Below are 18,550 nucleotides of genomic sequence, written 5' to 3'. Positions count from 1 at the left end.
GGGTCTGGTCAAGAACCGGTTCAGTAAAACGTTAAAGATTAGACGTAACACTTTACTTGAATAGGTATTCATAAGATTGACATAACACTGTCATAACCATGACACAACAGCTGTCATAAACATCAATGAATACTTATGACAGCTGTCGTTAAGTGTCATTCGGTAAGTTATGTCACTTTTAATGTAAAGTTGACATTGTTTGAGATGTTTTTGTTCTGACAACTTGACATAAAGACAATTTAAACTGTCATAGCAGACCTAATTGCCAAACTTAAAAAATGATGTCAAGTTCTCATAACAAGGACATCTCAAACAATGTCAACTTTGCATCAAAAGTGACATAACTTACCGAATGATACTTAACGACAGCTGTCATAAGTATTCATTGATGTTTATGACAGCTGTTATGTCATGGTTATGACAGTGTTATGTCAATCTTATGAATACCTATTCAAGTAAAGTGTTACCGATTAGACTAACTCATTTAAAACTCATTCTACTTGTTGAATTAGTGAGCTCTACCCCCGGGGGGTTTGCTTGCAGTCACAGTGAAGGAGAATGCAGTAGTGTGTGCTGTCCCAGTTCAACCTGTCCCCTCTTAGACCAGTTTCAGACACTGTGTGTTGAAGCTGTCCCCCTCCCGACAGGCCACGGCCTCCAGCAGAGCCTGCTTCTTCTGGGTGCTGCGGGACGACTCCAGCTCGTACATGGTGGTCAGGTTGAAGAGGACGCTCTCGTGGAGGTAGAGGGCGGGGTCCTGCTGCACCAGACCTTCTAGCTGGCCCAGAGACTCCTTTAAACGGCCCAGATACAGCAGGCACACTGCTGCGTTGTTGTTCGCCTGGGAACGGAGAGGTAGAGGAGTTTCAGTAACACTTTACTTGATGCCTATCTCTATTACACATTCTAACCATACTTATGAGTAATAATGCAGTTATAGCACTGTATAACTATCATATAAACACTCATAAATTATTATAAGGTTTTATAACAATAAGCATAAGACATCATAGAGCATTTTATAATGCCTTATAAGGTCAAGTATTATAATAGAGTTATAATGCTCTATAATGTGTTATGCTTATTGTTATAAAGTCTTATGATAATTTATGAGTGTTTATAATAATAGTTATACACGTTTATAAGCCAATTATAACACATTATAACTATATTTATAATGCATTATAAATGTGGGCATGTCAGCCAGTTACTAGAAATTATAACATATTATAATACCTGACCTTATAAGTCAAGATAAAATGCTTTAGTATGCATTAGTGTGTTATGATTATGTTATAAAGTAGTATGATCATTTATGAGTGTTTATAACTATAGTTATACAGTGTTATAACTGCATTATAACTCATAAGTATGGTTATAATGCGTTATAGAGATAGGCGTCAAGTTAAGTGTTACCGGAGTTTCAATGTGAAATCAACAGTGTCATCCTGCCTGACTGTTCCCGTTAGCGGTCGGCCTCAAAACACATTCAATTCAATCAAACAACACTTACCACTTTACAGTAGAGTTCCAACTTCCAAACTACATAACTATCTGCATTTCATCAAAGTTTTATTGTGTTTTCAGATTAATTGTCTCTTGGAAGCTTTTTAGGATTTTACCACGTTTTATTTTCAGATCAAATTAACAGTTAAAGGGACAACGAGGAGTTTTGGAAAAGCGAAGTGTTTTCACACTACATTTATGAGCCTCCGCGCACCGTGAAATTCTTTGACCGGCGCAAGACAGACTCATGTTTTCATTCATCAAGAATTAAAGTCAGAGGTTCAAAGACGATCACATACCGTCGTAGTTCCGACCATAAACGGCGATTCGGCGGCGTTATTCTCATGACTCGCCGGGCAGCGTCCACGAAACCGAAAGTAAGGAAACGCTGGGTTTCCGCCACCACTAATAATAACAAAATAACGATAGAGACAAAACGATATATTTATCGAAAATGGGCCCATTAACAAGTGTGGGTAACGTAGATTCATCCACATTAATATGAGACTTTTTTATTGTTGCGGAATTTTTCGTTCTGCCGATGGAGAAACTCCTCGTTGTCCCTTTAACAGTTAAAACACAGAAGCAGAAAGCAGCCTCCTGTAACGAGCAGCAATATTTCTGTTACAGTTTTTCTCAATTGCTAAGACACATTGTCTTGAAACCGTCCATCCTTTTCTCTAAACTGTAAACACAAAACCTCTGACTCTTCCTGCAAAACCAAACTACTGCCTCAAAACAGATCAAACTGTGCTCAAAACCAGACATTGTCAGATCAGACCCCGAGCCAATCAAAATGAAAAACACCACTGAACAATCATTACACAACATAGAAAAAAGGAAAACACAATGACGTTCACAATAGGAAAATGTATTTTGCAAAACAAAACAAAATTCCTGTTTAGCACTTGCAGTAAAAAATAATAAATAAAAACAAGAATCACATTACAACTACAAAAGTGCGTACAGTAGCTACTCTATTCTTCATCATGTGGACGTGTGGGTCAGGACTCAGGACTCACCTCTCGGATTGTTTCTATCCATGGTGAAACTTCAACAACCTCTGAACTGGCTTAGACTGGTTTCTTCACACCATTAGCCACAAGTGTGATCAGTTTTGAGTTGCTGTGTTTAAGTTTAGACACCTGTGCTTTGATCGAGTTTCACTTTTGCTACCGGCGCTTACCATTATGAAAGAACAGAATATGTTTGCAAGTTGTGTCTAACTAGGTAAAACGTGCTTAAGGTTCTGAGGCCAATTCAATAAATGGGTAATGTAAACAGTTCAGGAAGTGGAAGATATAAAGTTAATATTAAACACTCTTTTGCAGTATATTAAGCAATACAGTATTAGTGTTTTTTTCTCTATAGTTTCAGAGTGAAAAGGGGAAACAAAGCAGCAGCCTACAAAAGAATAGAAAACCCAGGAGACTTGATCTCTCAGATAACTCTGACCAAGGTATCAGACAAGATGTTTACTATTCAAGACTGTTTGTAAAAAGGGGCTATACAAATGCTATAAAAACGAGGGGTAGAAAATATAGTTTCAAATGTAAAGGGGATGTGTCATCTGTAACTTTCTGCCTTTTGGAGATCATTTCATCTTCCACTTACTGAACTGTTCACATTAACAGATATTTGGATCAGGGGTGCCCAGACTTTTGCATGCCACTGTACACATCGACATTTTCAAATAACTATGTTAGTTCTGTGTCTCTACTAACACACCTAGAATCTCTGACCTTAGCACAGACTGCACTAGATATAGTCATCGGCCAAAGTTCTCCATATTTTCTGGACTACAATGCAACTGCAACATTTTCAAACTACTATCAGCAGTGTGTGTGTGTGTGTGTGTGTGTGTGTGTGTGTGTGTGTGTGTGTGTGTGTGTGTGTGTTGTGTTACAGTGCGAGATAAGGTTGTACTTACAACAGGGTTTTTGGGGTCAAGTTTCAAGACTTCAGTGAAAGATGCATGTGCTTCAGCATAGTTGTTCTGACTGAGGTAGACAAAGGCCCTGGAAAACAAACACACACTCTTAGATTTCATGCTAGAAAAATCATTTCTGAGGATTCAGTTTTGGTGTGTTAGTGCCTGCGACTCCCTCCCTGGTGAACTATTGGCCCTGGTTTCACTTTCAGTTTTAATATTGCGATTGGCTCATTACACAGCTCATGTTGTTCACATTTGTAGCATATTCATGTTGGTTTTTTAATAAATAAAACCATGTTAAACAGAGAGCTCCTGTGCTCAGCAGCTCACAGGGTGGAAACACCGGCTCACAGAAGATCCTGAAGAAAGTTCTGGAGATGTGGAGTGAAAATCAAGTCAAGTGCACGTATGAACACATGCACGCAAATGCACACACATCTGATCACGAGTAGAAAACTTGATGTACAGGTTTGAAGCCTTTTTTTTCATTTATTTGTTTATCTGGAATGGGACTCTGCATATTCATGTACATACAAAAAACTTGTTGTAAATTTAGCTCTGGAGTGAATTTCCATCTGTATAGTTTATAGTTTAGTTTAGTTTATTTTGGTTTTGACATGACACCTCATTGTACAATAGAAATTACATCTCAACATAAATACAGCAGCGAGACAAGGTCTAAAAAAAATAAAAGTAACAAAACAGAAAATATGCAAATCAAAATAAACAATAAATGAAGAAAGAACGTGAACAACAGACATTTAGACTGAAAAGGTGTAGGCTGGAGCTTATCTTATTTAGCATACCCTAATATAAATCAAGTTATATTAAAAACTATGCAATCTTCTAGTTCCTTTATCAGCAAATAAACAGAGCCGAAAAAAGAAGAAAAGGGAAAAGAGAGAGAGAGAAAAAGCTCTACAGCATCGCAGGTACCACAGTTCATTGGTTTAACTTGTAGAAATTGATCATCCTATTTTTGAGTGTTTAAAAAAAAAGAGATTAAGGTACTTCATGTTTTAAATCATTCTCCAGATTATTCCATAGACTGACAGCTGTTACCATTGTACATCTTAGTTTGGTGTTGGTTCTGACTTTTAACTTTCTAAATATACACACCCCTCTGAAGTTGTAATGGCTCGGTCTTTTATTGAACATTTTCTGAATACAGTCAAGCAGCATGTTGTTGTTCACTTTGAACATAAGCTGTGCAGTTCTTTGAATTTGAGTTTATATGTTTATAAACTGATTGATTGGTTGCTTATAGTCAGCTTTGTTTGTGATTTGAATTGTAAGAAAATTGGTACAAGTCCCACAAGACACATAGAGGACAGATTAAAGATGTGATCAGTGGACTGGGCCTCATGTGGCCCCATCCTTCAGCAGTGTGACCATGAGTCTGTCCTGGGCCACACACTGACACCTTAGAGCCACAGGCTAATTAATTGCAGTGTTGTGTGTAGTGCTTTCCACTCCACCCTGCTCTCTCTCTCTTCACATCACATCACACATATGTTGATCAGCATATAAAGCAGGAGGTGAGATCTGATCTGAGGTGGGCAGTGGAGGCGCACTGTAAACAGACACGCATGATCTGATATCACCAAGTAATGAACAGCCCAGGAGCGCTGTTATAACTAACCGGTTAGGGTTAGGGTTAGTCCTGGGCTGTGGATTACTTGGTGATATCAGATCGTGCAAACAGACACACTTCATGCTTACCACTGGTGATGGGATCAGTGAGGATGCGTGTTGATGCGGGTGTGCAGCGGGCCACAGACGTACCTGTTCATCAGCATGCATGTGGTGTGACTGGCCAGGCTCCCTTTCATCTGGCAGGCTTTCTCCACGTCCTGGAAGTACCTCTCTGCCATCTTAACGTCTCCGATCTGGCCAAGAACAAAGCAGCAGTAAGTAAGACATTAAACACTCACCTGTGTGTTTGTGCCAACGCCGCTGTCTATTGTCAAGTGTGAATAATTCCACAGTGTATCCACATTACATTCACTTCTTGTTCACCTTTTGTTGCAGCCTCACGCTAACATCATTCAAATGAGTTTGACCCCTCGTCAGCCTGTGCTTAACTCATTGAGTGCCAACCACGTAATTTCTCGTTTTTCGTTCCCATGCGTTGAGTGCCAACAACGTAATTTTACGTTTTTTGCTTTTTTTTTAAATTATGAAAATAGACACTTTAATACACATTATATGTAAATTTGGGGACTCTACGATGAGGAGAACTGAAATAGATGACGATCAAAGTCACATGACAGCTCATGATCTGGAAGTTTTTATCATAACTCGGCTTCTGCAAACGAGTTCTGCATGCAGATGCAGCGCAGCTGCTCCGCTGCTGCTCTGCTCTCACCCGCGCTGCTGCTCCAGCTGCTCGAGCTGCTCGGAGCTGAACCAGGAAGCTCTCAGCCGACAGTCCGCCCGGTCTTCATCTGGAGCAACACCGTGTCCTCCCCAAAGTCCTCCCGCGGTAAAATCTGATGGTCTCTGGGTCAAAGCAGACCGGCATCACCGACCCGTACCACAGAAGGACCGCGACCACCGGCGGGACCGGTCTTCCCGAGCCGCGGTGGCCGACTGACCCTCACGCTCCGCGGCGAGAAGCTGTGACACGGCACGGTGCGGTCTGTGTTATTGTTGTTTAGTGGCGCCCCCCCGCCCCCGATGGTGGTTTTGTGAATAGAACAACAATTGTTGTGTATATTTATCTTATACGAGCCCTTTGATCCAGAAATGCGAGTGTGAGAAGAGCGACAGACACAAACAGCGCACCTTTCATAAAAGACGCTGTATCTCCTTTTCTAGAAAAAAAGGAGGGATTTTGGTGAAACCCAGCCATGTTTAGCTTGACTTTTCTCAGGAACGGAGGCACGTAGAAACAAACGGTTTGTGGCCACTTGAAGCATTAAGTTAAACCTTTCAATTGAGCCACAGTATGTGTTGGTGGCAATAATATAGAATACACTATGGCTCTACATAAAAAGTCAAAAATGGTCTAAATTGCCGGTACACTTGACTAAAACTTTGGAAAGGAGCGCGGCACTCAATGAGTTAATACTCCAGAAGTGAAAACAGTATGACAGAAATGTTTGCAAAATTATTAAAAAGGAAAAAACGCGGGGCGGTGCGTGGCGCAGTGGTTAAAGCGGCCGCCCCATGTAGAGGCTACAGTCCTCAACGCAGGCGTCCCCGGTTCAAATCCCGCGTCAGGCAGACCTTTCCTGCATGTCATTCCCCCTCTCTCTGCCTCCCCCTTTCCTCTCTATCTCACTATGTGCTATCAAATAAAGGCAACAAACGCCAAAAAATATACTTAAAAAAAAGAGAGGAAAAAACGCTCAAAATACTGCTATAATACAGAACTCTGTTAAAGAAGCTCTGCAGTGTCTTCTTGGTGTGATGAGTCAAGCCTGCACACCTGGATTAGGAGTTTTCTGCCTTAGTTTCAGATCCTCTAAATCCGTGTCAGGGTGGACCAGGACGTCAGTGGACAGACATGTTCAGGTTTAGAGATGATGTGTCTGGGTTCAGATCAGGGTCCTGGCTGGGCCAGTTAAGGACGCTCACTGACTTGTCTCTAAGCCAGTGCTGCGCTGTGCTCAGGCTCTGAGGATATCTCTGTCCTCACACCGTGATGCTGCAGCCGCCGCGCTTCACTGTTGTGAAGCTGCAGGTCAGCTGATGAGCAGAGTGCTGCCTCCTTCAGATGTGACATTTAGAACTGACAAACAGTTCATTCAGGTCTTTTCATGTGTGTTTCGTGACGTCTGGCCACTAAACCTCACATCAGAGAGCTGCTGTGCTGGTCGGCCTTCTGGAACTTTCTCCAACCACCACACCTGTTCTCTGGAGCTCAGCCAGATGGACCATCAGGCTCTAGGTCACTTCTATTTTTCAATAGGACTTTCCCCCCTAATTATGAAGCGTGATGGATGTCCACCTAGGAGAGGTCTTGGTTGTCTCCTACATGTGTCTCAACTCAGACCTGACTGCGCTCTGCTTGGAGCTCCCACCTCCTCGTGGCTTGGGGTTTGCCATTTGCTCTGATCTCTTTGTCAGCTGTGAGACCTTAGACAGACAAGTGAGGTGCTGCCTTAAAGTGCTGAGTGGGCAGACAGGTGTTTGTTAAAGGTACATTGTGTAAGAATTACTCCCATCTAGTGGTGCGGTTGTAGATCGCAAGCAACTCAGTCGTATTTTTCTGCATTCACGTGAAATTGGGCTTAAGGCAGACGGTCGACAGCCGCTGCACGTAACGACTTTTGAACCAAATAATACATTTTCGTGAATAGATAACAGGATAAGTTACACAATGTACCTTTAAGAAAAGGCTAAAATAAATAAATAAATACACACACTATATATATATATATATATATATATATATATATATATATATATATATATATATACACATGCGTCACATTTTTTCTCTTTTATTTTTTTCTTAATTTGTACTGATTAAATAAAGAAAAGTTTGCTTTTAAATTGGCTGCTTCCAGTCTTTATGATAATCTTGGCCAGGCTGTGCTGTGTGTGTGTGTGTGTGTGTGTGTGTGTGTGTGTATGTGTGCGTGCAAACCTGCAAGAAGATGCGTCCTATGCCACTGAGCAGCTGCACTCTCTGCTGTGGTTCATACTGGATGATGGAGTGATAGGTCTCCACAGCCAGAACATAGTCCTGGAGAGAGAGAGAGAGAGAGGGGGGGGGGGGGGGGGGGGGGCATTAATCAAACATATGGAGTATTAGCGGGGCGATGTGACCCTTCTCCCACCTCCACACTGCACTGCTACACATCGCTCACACGGTGACTGGACTGCTGAGCCGGGCGATGGAGAGAGGTCAGGAGCTGTGTGTGTGTGTGTGTGTGTGTGTGTGTACTGAGGTGTGTACATACCTGTGTGTATTATGGTGCAGTATTTTACAGCTACTTTGGCTCAGACCAAACCCACTGAAAAACTGACTCAAAATCTAAATAATTATCAAACTGTGATTTTTTTTAAACATTTATTATCTATAGTGACTTACTGTAAATATGGATAATGTGATAACGTCTGATTTTACACTCAAGTAAAATCCATATTGAGACAAACAACTATTCCATGACTGTGGCTGCTTCATTGCATCTATTCTACAAAGTTGGTGCTTATTCCAGTCACTCTTTATGTGCTCTCAGCTCTTTTCTAGGACAGGTCTTGAAACATTTTGTAAAATTTTTCATGGTGAATAAATTCCATGAAATTACCCAGACCAACAATGTGTGTATCCTGAAGTGTTGCATTATTATCCTCTGTGCCACAGAGCTCCGTTGTTGTTTAATCATTCTTAAAAACATCAGTGAGCCACACTGGGTGACATGTTCCTACATTTTCACCAGCACACACATGCTCATTTCTTTGGACTGGGTGCTACATACTCCTGCCTGCAGAACGCTTGTTACAAAGCTGATTCAGGCAAATGTTTGAACTGTGATTTGAAGATTAACATCTTCAGTCGCAACCAAATTGTTTATTCTTTGCCCTTTCATGTCATTTGCAGGCAAAGAAAAAACTACTCAGTAAAACTAGTGCAACTTAAATACTGACTGTAGAATTCCAGATTTTCTAGAAAAACATTAAATCTTTTTTAAAGCTCCAGTATAGTGAAGTCTTAACACAGTTAAAGGGTTGGATGATACGAACAGTCTTCATTCTTCCTCTCACTACAACAACCAGGCAAGTTGTTCTTTATTATACCATTGACTTCTGTATAGAAGCAGCTGTTGACTCCCATGCTTTTGTAATAATCTAATAATAAAAGGGAAAAATACATATAGATAATTTTGATTTGCATTATTTCATTAACACTTGGTTACCTATGAAAACATTATACCCAGGGGGCAAAGCAAAAAAACAGACACGGAGCGTTGTAAAAGGTTTGACACCAGAAATGATATCTAGGAACTTCAAGGATTAAAACCTGGGTGGACAACCCGGTCAACTCGCTGCTGGAAAGCTACAGGGGGCCAAAACCCCTTTCTTGGGCAATTTTGCTGGCGAAATGATGTAAATGCAAATATTTAGGTACTACAATGGCATAAATAGTCATACAACTATAAAATTTGACAGAGAGTATCTTGACACATAGGGGGAGGCATGAAAAAAAGTTTCTGGGGTTTGTTGCAACTCAATTTTAAGATATCACCCTCAACATCCCAAAAAGGTACTGTTCGCCTGACAAATTCTCATGAAAATTATTATTTTTCAGCACTTTATGGAGAATATCTATGCTTAACATGTATATAGAAAACTTCCTTAATTCATAAGCTTCCATTTGAGTCCAAGATAGCCTTTCTACTAGCTACTGGAAAGCTACAGGCTGTCTCCAAACAATGCAACACCTATTGTGAAAAACTCCATGTTAACTGGCATGATCAGAAAACATTCTATTTCTGGTCTCCCCAAAGTCAACAGATAGATAGAGAAGACCGTTGGCCACAGCAAGTGGGACTTTGGAGATAGAAAGGGGTTTTGGCCCCTGTAGCTTTCCAGCAGCTAGTTGACCGGGTTGTCCACCCAGGTTTTAATCCTTGAAGTTCCTACAGATCATTTCTGGTGTCAAACCTTTTACAACGCTCCATGTCTGTTTTCCAAAAAACTGGGATTTTGCCCCCTGGGTATAATGAAAAATACATGTATGTATTTTGTTCATTTTAAAACAACACAACAACAACAACACTGCCTGGCACTTGACTTGTAGAGACAGTGTTAAACCCTTTTATCTAAAGGTGAGAGTTCTGAGTATTTAAACTGAAACTGAGGCAAGGTAATTGAAAAACATGATTAAAACTGTAATCTACCAGTAGATGGCACTGTGGTTCTCTGTAGAGTCCTTTTCTAAAACCCCTCTTCATCCTCCCTCCCTTCCTCTCTCCCTCTGTCTTGTTCCCTCTCTCACTGACCACGAATCCAATTAGTGGTCAGTCTAGGGGGATTTCACTGTGAATCCTCCACCAGCCTGGCATCAAAGATCTCTGAGACTCTCCCTCTCTCTCACACACACACACACAAACACTCTCTCACAAAGACACACATCCAGACAGACTCAGACACGCACACAGGGACACATTCACTCCAACACACCATGGCACACAAACGTGAGCCAACGCACGCACACACACACACACACACACCTACCTTCATCAGCAGCAGACAGTTGGCCATGGAGTACATGACCCGGCTGAGGCGAGACTGCCACAGTTTAAGAGATGCTAAAAACAGGGAGAGAAGGAGAAGACAGAGACAAGGCTTTATTTCTCTGAGGGTGACTTCCTATTTTCACTTTTGCGGGTGTCCCTGTATCGTCACCTTATCCCCCCCCCCTTTACCCTTCTATCCCTCTCATTACACTTCCCCTCTCCCTCACCCCCCCACACCAGGGTTTATTTTGAGGCAAGGTGGTGAGGAAGACACTGCGGCACACTCCGCTTTCCTCTTCTCCTTAGTGCACAGTGTGGAATAGCTTGTGTGCAGCCCTATTAGTATTCATCACTGCACTCGTGTGTGTGTGTGTGTGTGTGTGTATGTGTGTGTGTGTGTGTGTGTGTGTGTGTGTGTGTGTGTGTGTGTGTGTGTGTGTGTGTGTGTGTTGGGAGAAGAGCTAATCACTCAGTAGGGGTCTGATGTGTGAAGGCAAGGCCCTGCGCTATTGACTTGACTGTCGACTGTCTGCGTGGGCAAGGAGAGGAGAGACAGAGGGCACAGCTATTACTGTGCCTTTAGAAAGAGGAGACACACCCTCACACACACGCGCGCAAACTCACACATGCGTCACCCTGCCAGTTTTATAAGCAAGCATCTTACATTTCACTCAACTTCACCAAGTGGCTTGTTGTTGCTCATAGCTGTATATTAGCTGTTTAAACAGCTACTGGTCGCTTCAGAGAAGAAAACTAAAAGTCGCTAATAGTCTCTACAGAACGCACAAACAGAGGGCTGACTAACCTGTATTAAGATGTACTAAGAAAAAGAGAGAAGAGAAGAGAAGAGAAGAGAAGAAAGGAGAGGAACAGAGAAGAGAAGAGAGGAGAGGATGGAAGAGAACAGAAGAGAGGAGGGAAGAGAAGAGAAGAGAAGAGAAGAGAAGAGAAGAGAAGAGAAGAGAAGAGAAGAGAAGAGAAGAGAAGAGAAGAGAAGAAAGGAGAGGAACGGAGAAGAGAAGAGAAGAGAGGAGAGGACAGGAGGGAAGAGAAGAGGAGGAGAGGAGAGAAGAAAAGAGGAGGAGAGGGGAACAGAAGAGAGGAGAAGAGAACAGAAGAGAGAAGAGAAGAAGATAAGAGGGGAGGAGAGGAGAGAGAAGAGAACAGAGGAGAGGAGAGGAGGAGATGAGAACAGAAGAGAGGAGGGAAGAGAAGAGAAGAGAAGAGAAGAAAGGAGAGGAACGGAGAAGAGAAGAGAAGAGAGGAGAGGAGAGGAGAGGAGAGGAGAGGAGAGGAGAGGAGAGGAGAGGAGAGGAGGGAAGAGAAGAGGAGGAGAGGAGAGAAGAAAAGAGGAGGAGAGGGGAACAGAAGAGAGGAGAACAGAAGAGAACAGAAGAGAGAAGAGAAGAAGAGAAGAGGGGAGGAGAGGAGAGAGAAGAGAACAGAGGAGAGGAGAGGAGGAGATGAGAACAGAAAAGAGAAGAGAAGAGAAGATGAAGTCTATTTACGTCAGCTTATATTGAGGCGTGTCTACCTAGACCTGGTGAATTTTAGATGAAGGTGCCTATTTCCCCAGCACACTTGTGCAGATGTGAGTGGATTGGATGGGATCGATCAGTATCGATCTGCTTGGTGTGAAGGGCTTGAGAGACTGTTTGATATTCAGCGCGAGTACTGAAGCAGTGAGGTGCTAAACACTTTTAGAGCACTGAATTGGTGTCTTTGTGTGGCTGTGAATGTGTGTATGTGTGGCCAAGGTATGCTGCAGTCTTGCACCAGGTGTGCCTCTTCCTTGTCCTCACTGTGTGTGTGTGTGTGTGTGTGTGTGTGTATTACCCAGTGGGCCCATGACCTCACTCTCCTCCTACAGGGTGATGCAGTCTGGGATTGGGGCCAGGTCTGTAGCTAAATGTCTGTGTGTGTGTGTGTGTGTTTCTTACCTTGCCTGTTTTCCCGTGTTAGGGTGACCATGCTGCCGTCCTCAGCCAAGCTTTTCTCCAAGTTCTCCAGAATCTGTGAACCAGAGGGAGAAGTGGCTTCACCGCCGTTGCTGAAGGCTTTTCTTTTTTTTTTTATGTGTGTGTATTAGAATCTGCATATTCAATACCTCTAAAATCCAACCATTTGGCTGTTTATACAGGTGGGCTTGAAGATTAGTATGGCTAATGTGCTTTTCTGCGGGTGTGTAGTTTTATTGTGCAAATGCTACAGAGCATGCATATCTTTATGTTCATCCAGAGGCTGTGTTGGTGTATGTGTGTGTGTGTATACTAACAGTGAGGCAGACGCTTTTGAGATTGTGCAGGCGGTCCACAGCCTCCTGGGGCTTGGCCAGGTACTGGGGAAGCTCGGCATGCAGCAGACGCATGGAGAACGGCACCATGGAGCCTGGACAGGAGGGAGGGAGGGAGGGAGGGAGGGGACAAGAAAAAAACAACAGAGGACAGGGGGAGAAAATGTGTGAAGGGAAAGAGGGGAAATAAGAAACAGGGTGGGATGAGGACAGAGGAGGAGGAAGAGAAAAAAATGAGAAGGAAGGCAGAGAGAGGGAGACAGAAAGACAGAGAGCACGAGATGAGAATATAAACCTTCCACCCACACACAGACTGCACAGCCCTGGAGGCAGGAACCTACAGATGGCATTGGGCTACGTATGGTTGCTTATTAAACCCTCTCATCTCTCTCTCTGGGTGTGCTGCACGGCTCCATCACTCATCTCTCTGCCTCATCCCTCTATCTCTCTCTTTCTCTCTCTCTCTCTACATCATTCACACTGTCTCACTCGCGCAGGCACACACACATCCCCGAGGAAGAGCCTATATTCAGGTGAGTCCCCAGGCTTTGATCAGGGTCTCTTTGATACTGTCATCAGATCTGAAACTCAGCTAGCTAGTCCATCTGTGGCTGCTGCTTCTGCCAGTCACTATCTCTATTTCCATCTCCCTTGTTTGTCTGGTTGTGCTTCATGTCTCACCCATCGACAGTACAGGATACACACTCCTTTCCCTCAATTATTAAGTGTCTGTATCACCGCCCTCTGTTCATCAGTTTCTTAATGCTAAATGGACAGTTCTCTCCAGGTCAGAAACTTCTATTAGCTTAGAATTAGAATTAAAGGGGACATATTATGGAAATATCACTTTTTGAAGGCCCTTTAACATATATTTAGGTGTTTGTCTTGCCTTCTGGCCCCAAAATGTGAGAATTGACAAAATAATTTGTAAAATGTGGTTTTATCAGCTCTTCCCTCAGTTGTCTCCAATGATGTAACTAGTTTTCAAATTTGCATAACCCCACCCCTACCTGGTACCAGTAGAAGGGGTGGGGCAAGCAGTGGTTCATTAGCATTTAAAGGGACAGACACTGAAAGCAGCCGTTCTGAACAGAGCTGTTTAGAGAGGATGAAAAGAGCTGTGATGTTTGATCCTTGGAGTATTTTGACCAAATCATGTCACAGACATGTCTTTAAGACACATGGGAACTATTTTAATTTGGGGGCAGAATATGTCTCCTTTAATGCAACTTCAAAACTGAAAGCAACCTATGATATCCCATACCCCATCAGCCTTGTGCAGACATAATAAAAACATTTTAAAGGCACCCTGTGGAGTTATTGACAAGTAATGGAGCTACAGAGCACTACTGTGACGAGTGGGTGAACACTCTGTTATATCATGGTCTTGTTTTGCACATTAGATCCATCTGCACTTTGGGACCTGGTCAGACTGTTCTTCTATTTCAGTAACTTTGACTCACTCATTTGTGCTGCTGACCAGCAGCACACTATCAAAACTTCAGAGTCCGGTGTGACCTAAATAGAGGGAGCTGTCACATCAGCTGTGCAGCGATACCCAGTTTTTAAACAATCCGCTTTTGCTGGAGCACAAACTGCTCTGGAAAAGTTTGAAGGCAGCTGTGATACGAGAGCTGATGGAACTAAAAACGTTTCTTCAATAAACTGTGTTCATGTATTGTTTACTGGCATGGCACTAGCCAGCTCCTCTGTCTGGCTAGTGACAGCTTGCTGCCAGTTAGTTTGCCAGCTGCACAGGTTTGTTCACCATCCCAGCATACATTCACCAGCCGTGGCAACCACTGAGAACCCCTGGGTTATTATTCCGTGTGGGGTTATTCTAAGGAAAAGGGAGAATAATAATTAAAAAAAAAGATAAAACTCCAAATGAAGGGAATGTGTTTTCTCCATACCAGGCTGTGTGAGTTGAAACTAAACTAATAACAAAAATTTCAGACCATAACATGGATAGATATTTATAGGGAATATAACTAAACAATTACACCAATAAAGACAATACAAATTGATAAATATGATGAATGAGCTCTGTTCTTCTTGTGTTTGGTTGCAATGTGTCAACAGAAGGGAGGGAGGAGGAGGAATGCCAGCTAGCAAAAGTAAATCTAAGTGTTGCACTAAACATGAAAGGAATGTAAACTTGAAGCTTTAATAGGACATAGAGGTTTGAAAAGGACATGAATGGACGCTCTTTGAACATGAATGAATGCTACTTAATATTTCTCTGTCCAGATTTAATTGACTCTTTCATTTGGCAGACAATTTAATAACTGACAAAGAAAGATTTTTTTTTTTTTAATGTCTAGTCCATCTTCCTTCTTGAGAGTGTGATACATGGGCAGCTGTCTCTTAAGGCCGTCAAGTGTTGGGCCTGAAAAATGTTGGGCCTGGAGAAATGTTGGACTTGTGATGCCAGGCTACACAACTCATGCCAGTTTGTCTGCGAGCACCTAGCAGGGTACAAAGCATTTAAAATTGAGCAATGGAAAGTCAATTGGTGCTCTCTAAAGAGGGCTGTGCAGTGTAGCTTAAAGTGTGGTTTTTTTTGTACGTGTGTGTGTGTGTGCATGTGTGTATGCAGCTCTGTCTCTGCTGCTGCCTTCACTGTAGTAGCCCAAGGGGCGAAGCAGATCCAAAGTAATGGGAATACATTAGAGAGCAATTCATGCAGTGTAAAAAGAGGAAAAACAAAACCAAAGAACTGCTGGAGACAAGTGGAGTTGTTGGAGCTTCTTGACGATACAGTCTCATATCAAGCTCCTGGCAGAAACTTTCCTTTGAATATTTAATAGGACAGTGGTGGTATGCTTGTGTATCCTAAAAAATGTGGGTAAAATACAAAATCCTTTTGGAGAGCAGGGTAATAACACATTCAAAATTCACAGATAAGAGTTTCGGAGCAGTTTTTTCAGCACCGTTATGAATAGTACTATTCAAGCTTCAGTTGGGTCGCCATGGGAATTTACGGTATAGAACAGCTTTTGGACAAGTGCAATAAGAGATGTGAAACTACACAGGATTAGAAAGGAGAGACTTTCTACGTCCAATCTTCTATGATCAATTCCAAAAGTGCTCCTTCAACATAAAGATCAATAATAATGAGCCAAAAGGTCAGAGGATGGTATTGTTTTGTACAAGTGTGTGTGTGTGTGTGTGTGTGTGTGTGTGTGTGTGTGTGTGTGTGTGTGTGTGTGTGTGTGTGTTAATATACCTCTCCTCCCCGGGTAGACAGTGGGGTAGTACTCATAGTAGAGGTCTGGATGGTCCAGGTTGCCAAAGGGTTCAAACTCCAGCTCAGCGTTTTGGAAGAGGTTGAGCTTGGTGAGGAGGGCCAGACGCACAAACCACAGCTGGAACACACAAACACACAACCTCCTTCTGTTTGGAACATGTACACAACACAGTCATCATGTTGACCACATAACCAAGGCAGAAATATAGCTTCAGGTTGAACTCTCAGGTTTACAGGAATGTGATGCTGGTGCACCATCACCATGGTAACTCTTGCTCAAATCCTTTTTTTTTTTTTTTTTTTTTTTCTCTTCTTCAATTTATTCTTCAAATCATTACAACAATTGAACAATGGACAAAAACGAACTACAACAACCCTAACTTCATAGAGATCAAATGAAACCTGTCAACAGCCCAACTACTAACCAATCAGAAGCATCACATTATCAGACCGCTGAGGGAACAAATGATGATAATGATGTTGATGGGGCAGCGGCAACAGTTCTGCTTTGCTCCAGGATATTTCCCTAATGCTGGAGACTCTGACTGTCTCTACATATGATGGTCTTGGAAAAGACAGGTCTGGGTTCAGCTGTAATGTTGTTGACTCTTTGAAGAGCAGACATGAAGGATGGATGTTCTCTCTGCTGGTTTAAGATCTTGAGAGAGGGAACCACATCAAAACTGAGCACTGATATTGGGCCTTCTTCTGCTTCCTCCCATCTCCTTTAGATTATTTCAGATGAGACTGTTGTGCTCTTGCTATTAGGGGTGGGAGAAATATCGCAATATATTTTTTGACGATTAAAAATTTATTTTTTTGAATTTTTTTTTTTTTTTTAAAGATTTTTTTAAATATTGTGCAGTGTGCATTTGTTAGCCTTTTTTACATACAGAGAGTACAGGTTTTGAAAAGGGTTATAAGGGTATAAAGTTCACTTTATAATGGAGTATGTTCATTTATAGGCTCCTACAGTATTTGTGTGCAGATAAATGTTAAAAATGCAGACTAAAAATCGAGAGAATCGGCAATATCGTAGAATCGCAATTTAAATCGAATCACCATCCAAAAGATCGTAGAAGAATCCAATCGGGAGAAAAGCATATCGTCCCAGCCCTACTTAACACATCCTTTACTCAAGTACAGAGAATGTATACTGTATAAGTCACTTCCCCTCCCTCTCTCTTTGTCATTCAGACCACATCTCTGTCCTGCATGCATACAGGCCACTGGTGAAACTATGCAGACCAATCAGGGAACAGATGGAGGTCTGGCCAGAGGGAGCTGCAGGACAGCAGACAGAGCACTGATTGGAGCATGTTCAAACAGGCAGCTTCCTGTGGGGAACGTATCGATCTGCAGGAATACACAGAGACTGTGACAGCCTACATCACTAAGTCTACTGATGATGTCACCGTCACTAAAACCATCACCCCAAGGGCAGACCAAGGCTGACAGCGGCAGCTCAATGATGCAGGCAGAAGGCAGACATGGCACCAGAGAAGCAAAACAGAATCATACACAGACAACCACGGGGTGGGGGTGGGGTGGGGGGGGCATCTGGATCGTTACTGACTATACAGCCCCAATGCAGATGGATCAGTGATGTCACCCTCCAAGATGCGCTGAACAACTTCTACATTTTCACAGGTTGAACAACGTGCAAAGTGAAGTTCCTCATTCCCCCTGATGAGCAGTTTGTGCATACAGTACAGTATGACTGCAGACAGGTTCAGACCTCCTAACCTTGGGAAAATACATCACAAGTTTAATGTTTCATTCCTATTCACTCACACCACTTAGCTTTTATATTTGTGTTTATATAAAGTGATAACCATAATGTGTAAATCAATTATGTATGAGCACATGTGATGTGGTATGAATGGCTGAGATGATCATCTCAATTATAAAGCCTGGTGCCCCTGCAGGGCTCCTACAGTCCAGCACAAAGTACAGGAGCAACAAGGCCCAGACTTTTTTTTTGGTCTTTTCTCTGTATGGTGAGACACACATATGTGTAAATGTAGTAAACAAAACAACTTCTACAAAACACTTTGTCGAATTCAAAATACTATCATTGAGAAGTAATTATATTAAAGCAGAAGTAAGCGGAATGTTTGTGTTAATATAAGTCTTAGTTCTATCTTCCGACAGCAATCACTTCTATAGAGTGTTTGGTCTGAAACACGGGTCTGTCAGTCACTCTGCTCTGCTGTAAGCCGAGGAGAAAACTTTCCTTGTATCCTACAACCTTTATCCAATGAGGAGAGAGAACGGCATAAAGGGGCGGTCCTCTCTGTGTGTGCAGCCAAGGGATGCGCGTGAATGTGGTGACGTAGGGACGAGGACCAATAGATCCATGACGAGGGCGGGGG

General features: G+C 42.5%; 1 protein-coding gene across 1 annotated transcript in view; it reads right to left on the bottom strand.

The window, feature by feature from the left end:
• Window positions 1–472: 472 nt before the first annotated feature.
• Window positions 473–18,550, bottom strand: part of trappc12 (trafficking protein particle complex subunit 12) — a 50,301-nt gene continuing 32,223 nt past the window's right edge. Inside the window, exons 5-12 of the mRNA XM_083998295.1 lie at window positions 16,155–16,293; window positions 12,908–13,020; window positions 12,573–12,645; window positions 10,631–10,704; window positions 8,037–8,135; window positions 5,225–5,328; window positions 3,437–3,524; window positions 473–841 (exon numbers count right to left, since the gene is read on the bottom strand). Of these exons, the coding sequence (XP_083854421.1) occupies window positions 599–841; window positions 3,437–3,524; window positions 5,225–5,328; window positions 8,037–8,135; window positions 10,631–10,704; window positions 12,573–12,645; window positions 12,908–13,020; window positions 16,155–16,293 (933 nt within the window). The 3' untranslated portion in view covers window positions 473–598. The remainder of the gene's footprint in view (window positions 842–3,436; window positions 3,525–5,224; window positions 5,329–8,036; window positions 8,136–10,630; window positions 10,705–12,572; window positions 12,646–12,907; window positions 13,021–16,154; window positions 16,294–18,550) is intronic.

Source organism: Trachurus trachurus (genome assembly GCF_905171665.1).
Source record: "Trachurus trachurus genome assembly, chromosome: 22".
Taxonomy (NCBI): Eukaryota; Metazoa; Chordata; class Actinopteri; order Carangiformes; family Carangidae; genus Trachurus; species Trachurus trachurus.
Note: the sequence above shows the minus strand (reverse complement) of the source record. Positions and strands in the feature narration are given on the sequence as shown.